A 17,265-nucleotide genomic window follows, 5' to 3' on the forward strand; every position below is an offset into this window, starting at 1 on the left:
AGCGTAGATGATAGCAAAAATTTGAAACCGGTAAGCACCTGCCTCGTATTGATCAATGACGTCACTTTCAACATGGCGGAAGCCTTAGAAGGTAGCAGCAGAATTGAATTGGACATGTTACAAGGTTCTTTGTTAAACTAAAGAATTATCAGGAGGGGCTGTAAGCCAGGTAAAATTAATCCAGTGAAATTCTAAAAGTGGTGTTGCAATGTTATTTGAGCATCCAGAAACGCTGTTGGTAATGCAAATGGTACCGTAAACTGGTTTGTTTTGGCATTCTAGTCCAAAACCGCAGTCATAGTTGACGTCAGTGACTCGTCCACTCTCTTTCATATCTAAAATTTATAGAATACCCAGAATCAAGGAAATTTTGATCGGGTATTCCTTGACAATGGAAGTATTTTAAGTGCGTCATCAATTACAACGTAATCTATCGAAAAGAGCCTAGACTACCACGAATCCGTCAATAGGTGTGTATTTCGTTCTAAGCCAAGACTAAAGCCATCGACATAGGCCAAGATATAGTCTTCAGAAACTGCACCAGGTATATATGCAGCTAGTGAAGATGAAAAGGGAAAAGGGAGTTCCATTTCAGATTGTGGGCGAAAGTTTCATTAGAATCATTTCCCTATAGTTGTCTGAGGGTGCATTCAAATTCAAATATACTAGCTTGGACGGTCCAATTCAGAGCAGGGGATCTAGCTTTTAAAAGTGCAATAAGTGGAATCACCTTAATCAGCACACAATGTCTAATCACCACCTAGCTGCTCAAGAAGGCATGTCAGACAACTAAACTGATTCTACTAATTGCACTTTAGTGAGAATCTCCTGCAGAGTTCAATGTGTGAGTCTGAATGTGGTTTGAGAGATTTTTTATTGTGTGTGTGTGTTTGCAGTTTAACATAAAAGTCAAGAGAAAATATTAACAGAAGTGCAACATGGATTATTACAGCACACTAATGCCTTTGTAAAGCGGGCGGGTGGGGATGGGGTATTTTCATTTTTTAATTAGAACCATGACTTTATTCCACTGTCTCCCTGCTCCAGGAGACAGTGTATATCTGACCATTTTATTAAAAAAAGAGAAACTTTCAGAAACTTTAAGGGCTTCTACCGTACTAATCTTTTGGATAGTAAGGGTCTAAAAGTGGACTGGTGCTACTTTGTGAAAAAAGTTACAGAAACTTTCAGAAACTTTTTAGGCTTCTACAATACTAACCTTTAGGGCCTAAAAGTGGACTAATGCTAAATTCTTAGATTGCATTTCCTTCTTGGCCCTTGCATAATGAAATCTGAAACTTCATTGCGGAGACATTGTTGATGTAGTGCAAATCAAAGCAAAGCTGTATTTTTTAAGCCATTTAGATTTGGTTGCTTTTTGATAGCTGTATAAACCCACAGTGTGATACTGGTAAATATTGGTATATCTAAACAAAGGTTTATCATTGATAATGTTTGAACAACTTGTATCAATATGTGCCATTCCTAAAATATTAAAAAATTCATTAGTGAAAATAAAACATTTAAGTTAAGTTGTCTTATCAATATGTAAAAAAAAATTATATATGGAAAGCACAGTATATATGGAAAGCACATCAAAGTTCCATGCAGTTCCATGCATGTAATAAGTCAGTAATCAGTTTTGATGCCTCTGCAAACAAGTGGTGGGGAATTATCTGAGTGGAACTTAAGCATTCACTGCCTTTCTACTAAGGTTATCACACTACATGCCATTATGTTATGACAGTCAATCCAAAAAGACCACAAAAGGATTGTGATCTAGCAGAAATCATAAGACCTTAAGGTTACAGGGTATTTTGCATGCATGTTCATGATTGCTGATATCTGACCTTGTTGTGGACAGCAGCCATTTACCTGCATTGTTAGGCTGTATGAATATGCATCATATGGATTTTTGATGCTATTTGTAAATAATATGAAAGAAGTAAGACTTGAGGACACATTGGAGAATCTTTACAGTTATGTGTAGATGTGGTGGAAGTTCTCTTATTTAGTTGGCAGTTTGTGCACCGTGAAGTAATGGTGAAGGTGGGTTTATATTTCTCTTAAAAGAAATTGCAAATAAGATTGAAGCTTGAGCAAGATATGAAAGTGGATAGGGCAATTTTTCATTTTTGGGATGTCTGAGTCCTGGATATGATATGGGATTAATTAGACCATTGACATTAATTTCATAGATATGAGATGATCAGGGAATAAAAGTATACAGGTGCTGTTTTTAGGTATTTTTCATATGAGGAGTATTTATTCATTTGGAGAATTGTTAAGCAAATGGCCAGTAAATAAGTGATCTATTTGCTATGTGGAATGAGTCATGTTGGCAGTGATTACTGAAAATCTGCCATGTTTCCTTTTCACCTGCGAGCAGAGTTCAGAAGGCGAAGATACACTTAGCATGGGGCAGTTTATGCCCTAGACAGAAATATTTCTGTAGGCTCTGGTTTAATTTGATAGGTTCAAAAATAAGGGACCAGAATTTGCATACCATATTCTGTCATTGCATCAAGTTTTAAGTACAAGGTTATGGATTGACATGCTGGGATGGAAAAATTCAAACCAGTTTTACTTCTTGACTAGTCATTCATTTTTTACATTAGCATTTATCATATTAACTGTCAGTGAAGTGAGGACACCCTATTATGTAACCTGTTTAAGCAAATAATTTCAGGTGGAATGGGTAATCTTTCATTGAAATTGCAGGAAGTAGGGCTGCATGTTGTGACTTGGTAAATTCATTGCACAGGAAAATCCATATTTCTTCAAAGCATAACTTGAGACTGTGCCACACACCAGTGCAACATTATGAGTAGTAACACATCTATCCCATGACATTTAGCTGATGTTATTACTTGGAAATAATAATATGGGCCCTGGAAGCCCTGTGAACACGACAGTAGGAGACAGTTGTGATGGAAGATTTTTGTAGGATAGAGGCTTAGCTCTGATGTAGTCATAAATCTTGTAAGAATTTTTTTGCAATATTTTAAGTCACTTGTTTAAAGTACGCCATAGTATACAGCCATTGTTTTGGGGTGTTAAACCCATTTAACCTTATATGGAATTTTGTTTATCAAACCACAGTGACTCAAACATATGAAAGGTCTGCTAATAGCAATGCCTTTTGTTGACATAGGTTGTAAAACACCAGCAAATTATTTACGTTTCTATGAATGATTACATGAATAAACACAATGGAATCCTGGCCATGGAAATGTCAAGGAGACACCAAAAAAGTCAATGACATTAAGCTCAATCAGACAGATATGTCTAACAAAACAATGTCACATTTGAGTAATTTGGATTTTTGTTTCATGCTTTAACTCTTTATACTGGCTTTGGTTTCTGTTGTCATTGGGACAGGATCTGACACAGATATAAATCCTGTTAGTTACTTCTTTAATGTTGCCACTCAGAAATACCCCAAAAAACATTTTAACAGTTTATAAGGTGTGTGTATGTGTGTGTGTGTATGTGTGTGTGAGAGAGAGAGAGAGAGAGAGAGAGAGAGAGAGAGAGACTCAGAGACTGTATTGTGAACACAGCATTACAAGGTGGGAGAATTGAATCAAAGACCTTTTAATATATATTGTTTATATCTATTTGCTAACATGTTATTGTGAGTCAGGGAAGGATTTATTTACCAAGCTGTGCTTGATTTCCAGCATGCTGTCTCCTTGTTAGTGTAGCAGCTGTGGACCATGGATAAAAAATTGTCACAGTTCATAACAGAGACTGGGGCAGACCCAGGGCTGGCCAGGGATCTTCTAGAAGGTGAGTAAAGAGGGCCACTAAATTTGATGCACACCAGAGACTGGAACAGACCCAGGGCTGACCAGGGACCTTCTAGACTGTGAGTAAAGAGGGTCACAAAATGTGATGCCCGTCTGAGACTGGGGCAGACCCAGGGCTGGCCAGGGACCTTCTTGATGGTGAGTTAAGAGTTTCACAAAGTTTGATGCAGACTCAGGATTGGCCAGGGACCTACAAGAAGTTGAGTAAAGATGGTCACAAAGTGTTATGGGACTGGGACAACGGAGGAATAGGTTTCTAAAGGTTTCATTTTTTGAAGTGAGCATATTTATTGACAAAATACTACCTTGGTTATTTATTAATGATTGTAAACTTATGTGGAGTTTATATAAATCATGTTTTATGCTACTGTTTGAAGTTTTTAATCAGTGAATATAGCTGAACCATATTAACCAACTTTTACAATTCTGTATCTAATAGGGAGAGCTTCAAGTTTAACCTTTAGATTATTTATAATTCAGTAAGTTGAGTAATTTACACTTATTTTTTCAGTGTGGTGTTAAAATGCTACAGTTTAATGTTTTTCAAGAGTATAGGTTAATGTTGAATAATCTTGGTTTAAATCAAAACTGAACTTGTTTTCCCCATTACTATATTTTATAGGTGCGAATTATGATTACATCCAAGCTCTAAAGGCATTTAACTCTATGAGGAGTGGCACACCGCCCTTTCCACGTGATCTGTCACCCGTTCTGGAAGAAACTAAACCTCATGTTGTGAGTCAGCGGCAGGTCTTTGGACAGCAAACCAAGGCAAACCAGTTCCCTGTGAATGATGGAGGGGTGGGATTCAGGCAGAGTGAAAATGATACGGCCAACAGCGGAGGGAAAATGAAGCCTCCTCTTGTCAAGGGCGAAGCTGTTGAAAAAGGTTCCATTTCAGGTTCCGATGCAGGTAAATATGAGGAAAAGTTCATGTGTAAATCACCATTGTTTGCTTATAAGACCTTAAATGCTGTCTTCTTTTTCCCATCGACTTTCTCATTTAGGAGTTATTTCCAATATTTATTGCAGTATGCTTTTATCAAAAAGCAATTTTATTATCCACAACTGCTTTCAGAAAATCTCATTTGTCATTTATTTATCTGGTTGGTATTTCTAGCTGAATTCCTCAATTTTACCCAGTATGTTGTAGATGCAACTGATAATATTTGGTTCCCAGGAGTCTTTCATATATCATGACAAGCAGACATGGCATTATAGGAAAATATTGAGACTAAGCTAAATAAACAAGAAATATGCCTCTGAGAGAAATAGGTAAAGTCATGTTTTAAATTGACTCGCCATTAGGTCAAAAGAAGCTGAAGCGAGGAATATCAGCAGCCACTCAGAATTTGAGTCTTGTGGATCATGCTCGTCAAGAAGTGCTCAGTGACATTAAGGAATCTCGGGATGATCAATTTCCACATCTAGTGGAGACGCCAGAGTTCACATTCATGCTTCCAGACCTGACCAAATACACTGAAGACTACAGGGCTTTCCTTGAGAAAGATCTCATTGAAATGTCCACTTTAGTGTCACTAGAGCAGGCAGGTGAGTCATTTTTAAAGAGCCATGGGCACATTTTTGTAGTAAAGTTTTAAATTGAACTCATGTATGTTTTGTACCAATGAACCATGTAGAAAAAAGACAAGATAAATATAGACCTGTATTCACTTTCATGAAAAGACCTGGCAATTTTTTATGTTTATGACTCTGAATTATTATTACTTTTATTATGGATCTTTGCTTGATTTGATTGGTGTAAAATATTGCAAACCTGCATTAAGTGTAAGTTCCCATGGGTTCTGATTCTGCTTACCCACTGTGTCAGATAATAAATTGTGTAAATGCATTTTACCTTCTTGTACTTATGTGCCTGCAGCCTTTGGGGGTTTAGGCTGCCAAGATGTCGTTGTGTACAACTTAATTTATATCACCTAATGGGGTGCTAGTATATGAGCAATCATTTCAAGGGCGCTCTGAATGACATTGGACAGTTTGAAGTAGTTTTGGTTCTAAATCTTACTGATGAACATCTGTGGTAAATTGACCATAAATAGAAGTAATGGATATTTTATGATGCCAAAAGATTTGTATTATGAATATATAATAACTGATCTATCTAAAAGGTTGACGGTATGCTACTAACACAATGATTAAAGTATGTTTGGGATATTCAATAGAATCAAAATATTTAGGACAATAGGACAAGTCATAATCAGAAACATACAACAAAACATTAATTATAAACAATGGGTTTGTTATAATCGTAAAACGGGGGGATGGCCTTTAGATAATCTTGTGATCAAAATTTGGCTCTCAATTCAACAAAAATTCCTGATAGATTAAGACTTATTGCTGATGTAAATAGGTGCAGAAAAATAATGGTTCCTTAGCCACATTTTATTGCTTTCAGAATTTGATACTATTGAAAAATCTTGTTCCTGGAATTTCCAGTTGCTATTAATGCCGCACCTAGGCAGCTCTCTAATTCTTGATCCTTTCTTAACCTTTTAACATGCCCATCTAAATATATTGTTTATCTCTTACATTTTTACCTGACATATTTGATTAGGTATCGGGTTTGTATCATCAGTCCAATTGGACTGAAAAGTAATAGACTTTGTATTTAACACCTAGCTATTGAACTTTGTTCAGATTGTTCCCTGCCTCACATCATGTTGAGTTTCATGTCATCAAGATTGACAGAGAATATGCACCTCCTGGGTCTGACTGGGTGTTCTCATGTACTGCTGTAATTCATATCACTTAGACATGATTGCAGGATGCTTGAGAATATCCTTTCATATCAGAAATTGAACTAGCTTATATCAAGGGGAGAAAATTTTATGTCTAAGAGCTGCATCACAGTCTGCCTTAATATTGCATTTGATTGACTGAACTTATAATTTGCAAAGATCTCACAAACATGTCTGTAATGCTAAATGCATTTTATCTTGTATATAAATTTTTGAGGACTTGAGAAGTTCTGTGGGAAATGTTGCAACCTGATTTTGGCACGCTTTAAGACAACAAGGTCTGAGGAAAGCATGTACTGGCCTTAATGTAACTTAAAAAAGTAACCCGCTTTCAAAAATGAAAAAAAAAAGAAAAAACTTTCACTAGAGTTCATTAGTACCACCAGCGTGTACGCTGGCGGTACTCATGGTTTTAGTCCCGACCCGTCTCGTACAGCTCCGCCGGCTCCTGCGGCTCCGCCGGCTCCTGCGGCTCCGCCGGCTCCTGCGGCTCCGCAGTCGGGCGCCGGAAACAAGTCACCGTTACCGCTTCTCCTCCTAGACCACAAGGACCTGTGTCCCCATCTCTTGGATTTAGGTCACATATAATCTCAACTTGAACACCCTGGTTTTTTTGTCTCCATCGGTGCACTGGCCTGGGCATGACGCTTGTTGAAACGCACCCTTGTCAAAATTTTTGAAAATTCAATGCTTAATATCTCCCAAACCAAAGGAATTATGGGAAAAATTACTACAGAAGTCTGACCGAAAGTCATATGTGGAGATTCCAAATATGCCCTTGGATTTGACTTTTGACCTTTTTTTCAAGGTCAAACAAGCCAAAATTTTCTAAAAATGGGAATTTTCTGTAAAAAAATATTTGTTTGTGCTAATTTTAGGAAACTACACAGCCCTAAGCTCTCCTGTTATAATGAGGGGTTACCATTGGGGACTCCTTTCATCTTTGGGAGTTTGGGGTCATTCGGTGCATTTTCACGGGAGAAGCAGCCATTAGATACCGAAACTGAAAACTCGCTCTAAATCTGGAACGGTAAATGCCAGAGACCTCTTTTTTATTGCATTTTGTAGACCTTGTCAAGTGCAATACTGGCGGTGGTGTCCATTTTTTTGTTTATGATATGGTTTAGGCGTTGCCCTATATCAAAAATTACAACATCACAATATTCAGTGGGGAAAATGTGAAATACTCCAAAATTAGCAGAGATACGCCCATAGTTACTATTGAACTTGAATAGGAAGTCATATACTGATAATCTAACTGTGACCTTGAAATTGACCTTTGACCTACTTTTCAGTACTGCACTTTGCAAGTTTTCTGATCTATATATCTCCAAAACTGGCAAAGATACGCCTATAGTTACTATTGAACTTGAATAGGAAGTCATATACTGGCAATCTAAATATGATCCTGAAATTGACCTTTGACCTACTTTTCACCATGAACTGAACTTTGCAAAATTTTCAACCCTTATATCTCCAAAACTGGCAGAGATACACCCATAGTTACTGTTGAACTTTAATAGGAAGTCATATACTGGCAGTCTTATTGTGACCTTGGAATTGACCTTTGACCTACTTTTCACCATGAACTGAACTTTGCAAATTTTCTATCCCTTATATCTCGAAAACTGGCAGAGATAAGTCCAAAGTTACTATTGAACTTGAATAGGAAGTCATATACTGGCAATCTTACTATGGCCTTGAAATTGACCTTTGATCTACTATTTATGATGAACTGCACTTTGCATGTTTCCTGGCCTTCATATCTCCAAAATTGGCAAAGAAATGCCCATAGCTACTATTGAACTTTTATAGGAAGTCATATACTGTGACCTTGAAATTGACCTTTGACCTACTTTTTCACCACAAACTGAACTCTGCATATTTTCTTGCCCCTCATATCTTCAAAGCTAGCAGAGATCTGCCCACTGTTGTCCCTAGGTTTTCTCTTTTGTCAGCAAATATGCAATACTGATAACGCATTTCAAGGAAAACCAATAGGCCTATTGTCTAGAAAATCACAGGAGTGATCAGTGTTAGGAAAATACAGCTCAATTTGAACAGCTGCTTGTTTTGAACAGTTATGTTTGTTCGATATATATATATTTTTTCATATTTTGAGAACTCTTGTTTATTGCATTTCATAGAGCTTGTCAAGCACAAGACTGGTGGTGGTGTTCATTTTTTGGGGGTGGGGTTTCCATGAGAATGCGCTTACTCCAGCTGGTGGTACAATATCCAGAGGCGGTATCGCCTCTCTGATCCTCTAGTTTGATTTATCAATCTCCCCTTTGAGAATTACTCTAAAGAAAATAACATCTTAAAGATTTGCAAGTAATTATACTTGCCAATGGTTGTATGTGCAGATGTGTGTTTGCAGACTCTTATGTGTAATAACGTAGGCCAGGAGAATCACTGACCAATGATATATAGTGTTTGTACATGTATCTGCTAGCATAATGTTGCTAGTCAGGGAAGGGTTTATTTGCCATGTTCAGTCATGTAACCGTGCTTAATTTCCAGCATGTTGTCTCTTTGTTGGTGTAGCAGCTGTGAACCATTAAACCTGCTTTTATTTGATTTTTGAAAATCTCACTCCATGCCTTTATGAGAACTGGCCTTATGACTTACAAAGTAACCTACTTCAGAAAATCTAGGAGCCTTTGTGAGAGATTATATGATTTATCAAGGTCTTCATGTGAGATTCTCATGTGTATTTTTTCTGGTTATTTCCAGCATTATATGTCCATTTGTGCCATGGCTAAAGAGTAAGATGGATAACTGTTATCTTTTGTCAGCACACAAAGTGGCATTTTTTTATGTTCCATAACACTGTTAATATTTCCAGGGTTGAAAATCCCAGGCACCTATAAGTGACAAAAAAAAAAAAAAAAAAAAAAAAAAGGCACATAATTTCTGGTGCAGAAAATTGCAAACTGATCAGGTCAATATTATCACATTTCATGCAAACAAGAAAAATTAGAAGGGGGAAGAAAGAGAAACAGATAACAGTCTGTACATATAGAAACTAGAAATGATGATGATGCAGATGTGGTAATTATCAGGTGATTCCTATGTCCTCAGGTGTATTGAACTGGTGGGCAGAGATGGGAGCTTGCCAGCGTCTCTTACCAATGGTGACCAGTGGAGATGGGAACTGTTTGTTACATGCAGCTTCACTAGGTAAGCTATATCTCATATGTTATGCAGCAGTTGTTTACGTTTAGAGAAAGAGATATCAATTTGACAGTAATTATCCCTGTAAGTGTGAGCGCAGACACTGTAATTGTGCTTGAGAGAGAAGTGTTATGATGTGATAATTGGCAATACAACAGAGGTTTTACCTCCTGTTAATATTTCATCAGTTTACTTGATCATTGTTGTTATGTGACATTTCTTAAATGGCATTTCTTACTAATCTGGACTTGGATTTGCTAGAGGAAAATGTTAAAAGCTTTCCTTTTTTTTTTTTTTTGAAGGAATGTGGGGTTTCCATGACAGACTTCTTACCCTCAGGAAAGCTCTGTATAATACTCTAGTCCACAGTGATTACAAACTGGCATTCTACAGAAGATGGCGCTGGCAACAGACACAGGCAAACAAAGAGGTGAATGGAATATCACTATTTATACCTGCAGACCTCAATGAAACTTTACTCACATGAAGACGTAAACATTTAATTATCCACTTGGATATTTTCTGTGGCTATTGGGAACACTATGTTTAAAAGTTTGTCCATTTGTCTGACCATTACACTAATTGGTGAAGATTCACATAATAATTTTAAGAAGTGATAAGTGAAGACCACTAAAAACTAAGACAACTTGAAGTGAAGGTACATGTCATAATTTGACGAAGTAATTATTTAAGACCACTTAAAACTTAAGTGCAAATGCCTCTTGTGTAGGCCTCGAGTAAGTTGTAATGAATTTTGTTAGCTTTCTTTTCAAGATCATAATAAATTGAGAAGGGGTTGAACAAGAATCCATGCACTTAGACAGCGTGATGGGTGGATGTGATTAACACATCATTAGTGTACTGATCACTGCTTTGCCATAGAAACATCTCATCCCTGTTCCAATTATTTCTGAAGAAGTGAGGGTTGAGGTGTATTTTTAGACTGCCGTCACATTATTGTAAATTTCCAGATGTTTTATATATATACAACAGTTCCAAAGTAGTATGCTGTGATATGTTAAAAACTCTTCATGTGTGAAATGATTATTGTTCTAGTCTGGTCTGCTGTATTCTGAAGAAGAATGGTCAAAAGAATGGCAAAGTTTGCTTACTTTGGCCTCCAGTACACCACGTTCCCAGCCAGGTGGAAATGAGAGAGGATGTTGTGATAGTCCTGCTACCAGATCGTAAGTGAATTCTTTAAAAGGCGACTTGTCTTTGCAGATGATAGTAAAGTTATCAGATATTGATACGAAATAGTGCATCTTGTTTATTTTGATTTTATTTTTTATAGTGTGAGTTAAAACGCTTATCATTTAAGACAATGAAACAGCTTGTGAAGTTAAGTTTTGTGACATGACAAAGGGAAAAAGCTTAGATTAGTTTTTAATTGTTTTTATAAGAATGAACACTGTTATTCCTCAGATCCAGGCTATCATGGCATAAATGTGAAGGAAATGGTGGAGACTTGTATTATGAAAGTTTAGAGGAGTTGCATGTGTTTGTCCTCGCCCATGTCCTCCATCGCACTGTCATAGTGATAGCAGATCAGTACCTCAAGGATATCAATGGGGAGGCATTTGCTCCTATTCCCTTTGGTGGAATTTATCTCCCATATGAATGTGATCCCAAGAGTTGTCATAGGTCACCACTTGTGTTGACGTATGATGCTGCTCATTTCTCAGCATTAGTTGCCATGGAGTTAGAATCTTCACCAGTGGACAAACCAAGGCCTCCAGGTATTTGCAGTAATTCTTCTATTGGAACATGATTTTTGTATTATATTTACAAACGCATTAATTTGATTTTTTTAAATTTAAATCAAAAACCAGCATTTTGAAATGACCAAAAAATTTGAGTACATTATTTGAAATAAACTCTGTCATCCATATATATATGTTCGAATTTGAATATGAGAACGCAACAATTTTTTTGCATTTCATTTCCTCTTGTATGCTTTTGTGTTCATATTTTAATATTTTCTGATAACATTTTAATATAGTAGAACGTTAATGCAAAGGATAGAACCAATTGCATTTATCAGATCTTCAGCTGTCAGAATTTGATATCATTCATACATTGTTGATGTAACTGACTATGGTGGATTACCATTTTGTTAATTTTGGTTTCAGTTTTAGAAGTATTTGTCTCTATTGACAAAGTGAGTGTTGTCTTGCTTTATAGAAGCGGATTAAAAAGATGATTAATCCATTACCTCTGGTTTATTTCAGCTCTTATTCCACTGGTAGGGTCAGATTTTGAATTGCTCCCACTTCACTTTGCCATAGATCCTGGCGCTTCATTCCAGTGGATGAAGGATGAGGAGGACCCAAAATTCCTCGCTAGATTTTCTCTTACCACTGAGGATAAGCTCAAGCTACTGGAGCGTTATCTGGACATCAAATGGGCACCCATCCCAATGGCAGATGATCTGGACAGTTGTCCTTTCAAGGAGAATATTCTAATCAGTCAGGAGAGTGATAAATCTGAGCGTGATGAGACCAGATCAAGTAGTACTGGATCTTTTGAGTCAGATGAAGGCATGAAAGCTTTGAATATGAATGACAATGGAAGGGAGAAAAACAAAATGGCCAAGCAAATGCAGACTGTAGCAAAACAATTTGGAAGCATTGGGAAATCCATGAAAAATAATATCAAAAAGTTTGGAACTATTGGGAAGTCAAAGAATAAGAACAAAAACAAAAGCAAGGATTACAAGGAGAATAATGGTTTGAACACTGTAACTCAAAGTACTAGGAAAAGCTCCATATCTGCAGAGCTTCTTAGAGACCATACCACAGTCATGTGTGCAAGTTTGTCCCACAAAAGAGCAAAGCATGAGGAGGAAATGATCAAAAACTACCTGTCTTCTGCACGGGAAAGATTTGAGGAACACCAGAAGATAAAACAGAAAAAGAACGAAGAACTGAAGCAGAAGGTGGGGCAGAAAATTGAGGATGAAGTTGACAGTGCCCCTGTCCCATGCATTAATACTGGTTGTAAATTGTTTGGAACAGCAAACACTAATTATCTCTGTTCAGGTTGTTATAAACAACAGCAGCAACAGGTATTAGACATGCAGAGGGGGCCCGGTCAAAGCATACCAGGCCAAGAGAAATTAGAAGTTAAACTTATTCCAAAGGTGGATAATAGAATTGCTAACAAACCTGGTGCTGAACAGAAAGATGCAACGCTGTATCAGTCTGGGAAGTCCAAATTTTACTTGCCCAGTGAGAGTGAGAGTCGGTCAACTGGGTCCAATCAGCCTGGAGAGCGTCCAGTCAGTGGTCGTCCTGTAGACCCTAATCTTAACAATACTGTGGTGCTCAATAACACTGGTGGTCCTGGTCAGGCCAGCAAATCTAAAACATTAGAATTATCAAACTCCACTTTCTACCATGGCAACACAATAAGGAATCCCACTTCACAAGGCAGTGTTTTTATAATGCCCCCGCCAGGCCAGACCAGTGCTGTGTCAGGAATGAAGCGAGTGGCTCCACAACCCCCTCCCAACAGCAAAAGTGCAATACAGCAAGGACAGCGGGTTTCCATGCCAGAGCCACGGAATATATCAGGACATGGGCTGTCTGCAGCAGCAGCAGGGGCTCGGTCTTCTGTCCCGGCACAGTTTAACAGGGCTGGAGGCTCACCCCCTAGAAGCCCTCCTCAATCTATGGAGAGGTCTGTACCAATACAAATAATTCATGAAGATGGAACAAGAAGGGTTTTCAAGCCCCGAGGTGTGCAGCAACCACCACAAAGGGGATACCTGGACATGGGGTCCACTCAATCGGGGGGTTTGGCCAGTAGTAAGGTGACCCCAGGGTACAAAGTGGACATGCAGCATCAGGAACAACAGCAGGGGCAACACCCCCCAGATATTTGGTATGAAGGGAAAGATGCTATTAGGCGGAGATGCAAGACTCAGGGGTGCCCATTCTTTGGCACTGAGCAGACTGATTTTCTGTGTTCTGCTTGCTTCAAACAAAAACAGAAAACACTTCTGTATCTAGCAACTTCAAAGCAGACTGCTCTCTAGAGTGCAGTGTTCAGTGAGTGTTTAAAGACTGTATGAATGAACCTATATACACCTGCACCTCAAGTTCTAGCAAAAAGGAAAAAGAAAACATTAATCAAATACAAGCTTTCCCTCTAGCCTAATTTGTGAAAATTATTATAGAGAGAGCTGGCCTTCTTGCTGAATTGAAGTGATACTACATGTGATACTAGATAATTTTAATTTGATGAAATTTGTTCATTTCTCATAATGCCAAGAAAATTGTAATGGGTTATATATGTTAGTGCTGTAAAAAGCATATGGGTATATATATATATATATATATATATTGTACTATTTATATCAAAAGCTTCCAAAATGCTGATTGTGCAATTAAGATCTCTGGCCTTGCAAGCTTTATTTGTTAAGTGGGATAAAATAACTTATCTAGCTTTAAAACTTGGAAAAGAGCAAGTGTTAAATGTATTCTTACCCAGTTATGTTTTCGTTTTTGCAGTTTGTGTATGTAGATTGCTGTCATATTTAAATCCTGGCCCAGGGTCTAGTTTTGGTATCTTCTGAATTGGCAACTTCCATATCTTCAGTTATATATATATATATATATATATATGTGGTTTCATCAGTCAACTCCTTAAATTAGAGTTATTGTTCTCTAATATCTTTCCGAGTGTCAAGTCACCTTCTTCCATGTCTAGTTGCTCATTCTCAATTTAATGATTTTAATAGGTCTGTTTGCAAAACGTCTTTCATCAAATGTTTTTCAACATCAAGAGGCTGAGGTTAGTCATTACATTATTCAATTTGCTTGGTACTTGCACTTCACAAAAAGTTCTCTTTCCCAGCTCATATTCTTTTATCACAACGGTGCTACAGCTAAGCGTCATGAAAACTTTAACGTTTTGTAAGAAGATGGCATTCATAGCAAGTTTTTCTCCCAAGAAATGGTACTACTCGAAATGTGATAGCAGCGAGCATTGCAGTAAGAGTTCGAATTACCCTCGATTCATTTTTACTTCTCTAAAACTCTAAAATAACAATGAGATTTTTAGTCCAGTAAAACATGTATGTAAAACATAAAGCGTATAGCAAAATAACCTTATTGTTATGCCAGTAACAGTCGAGCATTTCTCTCGGAAAAGTTGTGACCAGGAGAGGTGGGATGTGCAAAGGAGCACCAAATGCAATATGATTGAAGAAACGGATCTGTTTTATATTTGTTTAAACATATATCCTTCCTTTGTTTTATACTTTATGTATTATTCATAGTTGTTTAGATGTGTATTGTTAGCCAAAATTCCATCTATTTCTACACTGTACCCATATTTGACAGCCAATGTTATTTATACAGCGCCAGTTCTCTACAAAAATGAGAAGTGCCAGCAGAATACATCGGCTGTTATGTAGTCGCTGCATCGCATTCAAATGTTATTTATTGTTACTGCATAAAAATTAAACCATGGGAAAATGGTTATTTGTATTGTGATTTTCATTGTTTTTAGTTTATGATGAACAAACTTGAAAGGGATAACAACTTCATTTTGGCGGGAAAAGTACCATAAACGTATTTTCCCAGGGTTAACGACGATTTACGCATACTTTTCAATAGTCTATAACGAATCCGTTCCCTTATTCAAAGTAAGTCGATTCTTTAAAGGGATAATAACTCTTCGTATGATATCTATATTTCACAATAAAAACATTGTACACAACTCATATAGAAATATAATATATTCTGTTTTACCACAAAAACGGCAATTATAGCTATTATTCTGATATCTGAGCTTGTCTTCAGATCACGTGACCTCCATTGATGGCTATGCTCTTATAATCTCTTAAGAGATTTTAACAAAAAACCAAACTTTTTAGAAAAAAAACAGGGACTAAATTTGAATGTAAAAATGTATTTATTAACCATTGGTTAATATGGGAAAGTTGTTTACTCCAGGAAAATTCATTTTTTGGCCAAAGCGAAGAGTTATACACGTGGTTCGATGGCAAGCACAAATTTCATAATAACCGCTATTTGGTGGTAAAGTGGAATTTATTATGGTTTTATGTGTTGTTTACAATTTATTTATTGTGGAATTTTTAATTTCATATGAAGAGTTTCATATGAAATATCCTTTTGAACTGGAATGTTATCTGAATCGATTTATGTACGGCTCGCCGAATTGTAATAGAAAATGACGGGAGTGCACCACATGACCTTATATTTTTTTCAAGCAACTTGCGGACGAATGTTATATTCGACTTGCGCAACCGTAAGAGAATGGTCTGCTACAAACGTCAACGTGTCTTACTGGTAGAAGTGGTACGTGTGGAGATTTTTATTTTCAGGGCTGGCCGTGATACGAGTTGAACAATAGATATCAATGCCTTCAAAATCGTTAGAAACGCTAACATGCCTAGTCCCGATCTTTGTCCGTTATAACTGGTCATTATAATACATGTTTATATACAGAACTAATGGGAAAAGCACAAAAATCAAGTCTTGTAAAGATGGCGCTTGAACATGTATTTCAGAAAATATGGGGAATTTTACTTACCTGTAGGACAACCTGGAGGCAGGTGTGTGTTACAAAAAGCTCTTCTTTGTAAACAACCGCACTCGTGCCTCTATTCCTGAGAAAAGGTATTGAATCGCCTTAGTATAGTTTTCCTGCCAAAACGGGAGGTCGCTATCTTACGTAAAACTCCCAAGTAATCCCCACGAGAACGTGTAAATCGAAATGTATTCAGCAGCGTTTAAATCGGAATAAGTCATCCTCGGGATTGTGGAAAAGAAAATAATAATGATGAGAAAAACAATCGGAAGGAATTCAGGTCACTGTTATGGCAACAGTATTATGTGTTGGATATCAATTGCTCATTAGAGAGAAATCTCAAGAGGGTCGAAACTTATATAACTGGATCGAATATATTTTCTCTTTTCAAAGAAGAAAAATATCCGATCATTAATAATGATTAAAAACGTCGCCCAAGTTAATTTCTTATTTCGGTGGTGGAGGAGTTTTTGTTTTATGGCGAATCCGTTCGGTGACAGATAAAAACATCGTCGGCGACAGGTGAAAAAAAATCCCCTTTCTTGTGGTTTGTGCTTTCGGGTGGTAACCTCATAAAAAGTGGGGTGCTTGTATTTAATGCCGTGTTAATACTGAATATGAATTTAAATGCTACAAATTTCTTTTTTTTTTTTTTCGTTTTATTTAGTTATCGTTGTTAATTTAGTGTAATTATTACCATAATAATTTCGTGTGAGGAGCGGTTGTTTTTTTTAATGCAACCATGGAAAAATTTGTCAAAGTTTCAACCACCATTTGCACAAGGGCGACGGCTGATTTTTTCCGGAGAATGCGTCTGGCTAGTTCACGTGAAAAGACTTGAAAATTCCTACAAGCACGTTGAATACATGTGTTTCTAAGAAATGACCTGGTGAAATATTTGGTCCATGTAATTTATGACCTGTAAAGCATGACAAATGTACCTGGATGAATTCAAT

The 17,265-nt window shown here is 37.1% G+C and overlaps 1 protein-coding gene across 5 annotated transcripts; it reads left to right on the forward strand.

Annotated features, from left to right (window-relative positions):
* LOC106168835 (uncharacterized) lies at window positions 1-15,233 on the forward strand. 5 transcript variants are annotated; one of them, XM_086998938.1, is made up of 9 exons: window positions 1-169; window positions 3,684-3,792; window positions 4,435-4,725; window positions 5,121-5,363; window positions 9,656-9,754; window positions 10,051-10,178; window positions 10,805-10,935; window positions 11,174-11,487; window positions 11,980-15,233. In XM_086998938.1, the coding sequence occupies exons 2-9, from the start codon at window positions 3,720-3,722 to the stop codon at window positions 13,785-13,787; spliced, it is 3,087 nt and encodes a 1,028-aa protein (XP_086855064.1). In that variant the 5' UTR covers window positions 1-169; window positions 3,684-3,719; the 3' UTR covers window positions 13,788-15,233. The 5 variants fall into 5 exon arrangements, with proteins under 5 accessions (XP_086855064.1, XP_086855070.1, XP_086855067.1 ...); XM_086998944.1 differs by lacking the exon at window positions 1-169 and adding an exon at window positions 283-544; XM_086998941.1 differs by lacking the exon at window positions 1-169 and adding an exon at window positions 1,708-2,049.
* The last annotated feature ends 2,032 nt before the right edge of the window (window positions 15,234-17,265 follow it).

This window comes from Lingula anatina, chromosome 1, assembly GCF_051362555.1.
Source record: "Lingula anatina isolate TDL-2025a chromosome 1, LinAna3.0, whole genome shotgun sequence".
NCBI lineage: Eukaryota > Metazoa > Brachiopoda > Lingulata > Lingulida > Lingulidae > Lingula > Lingula anatina.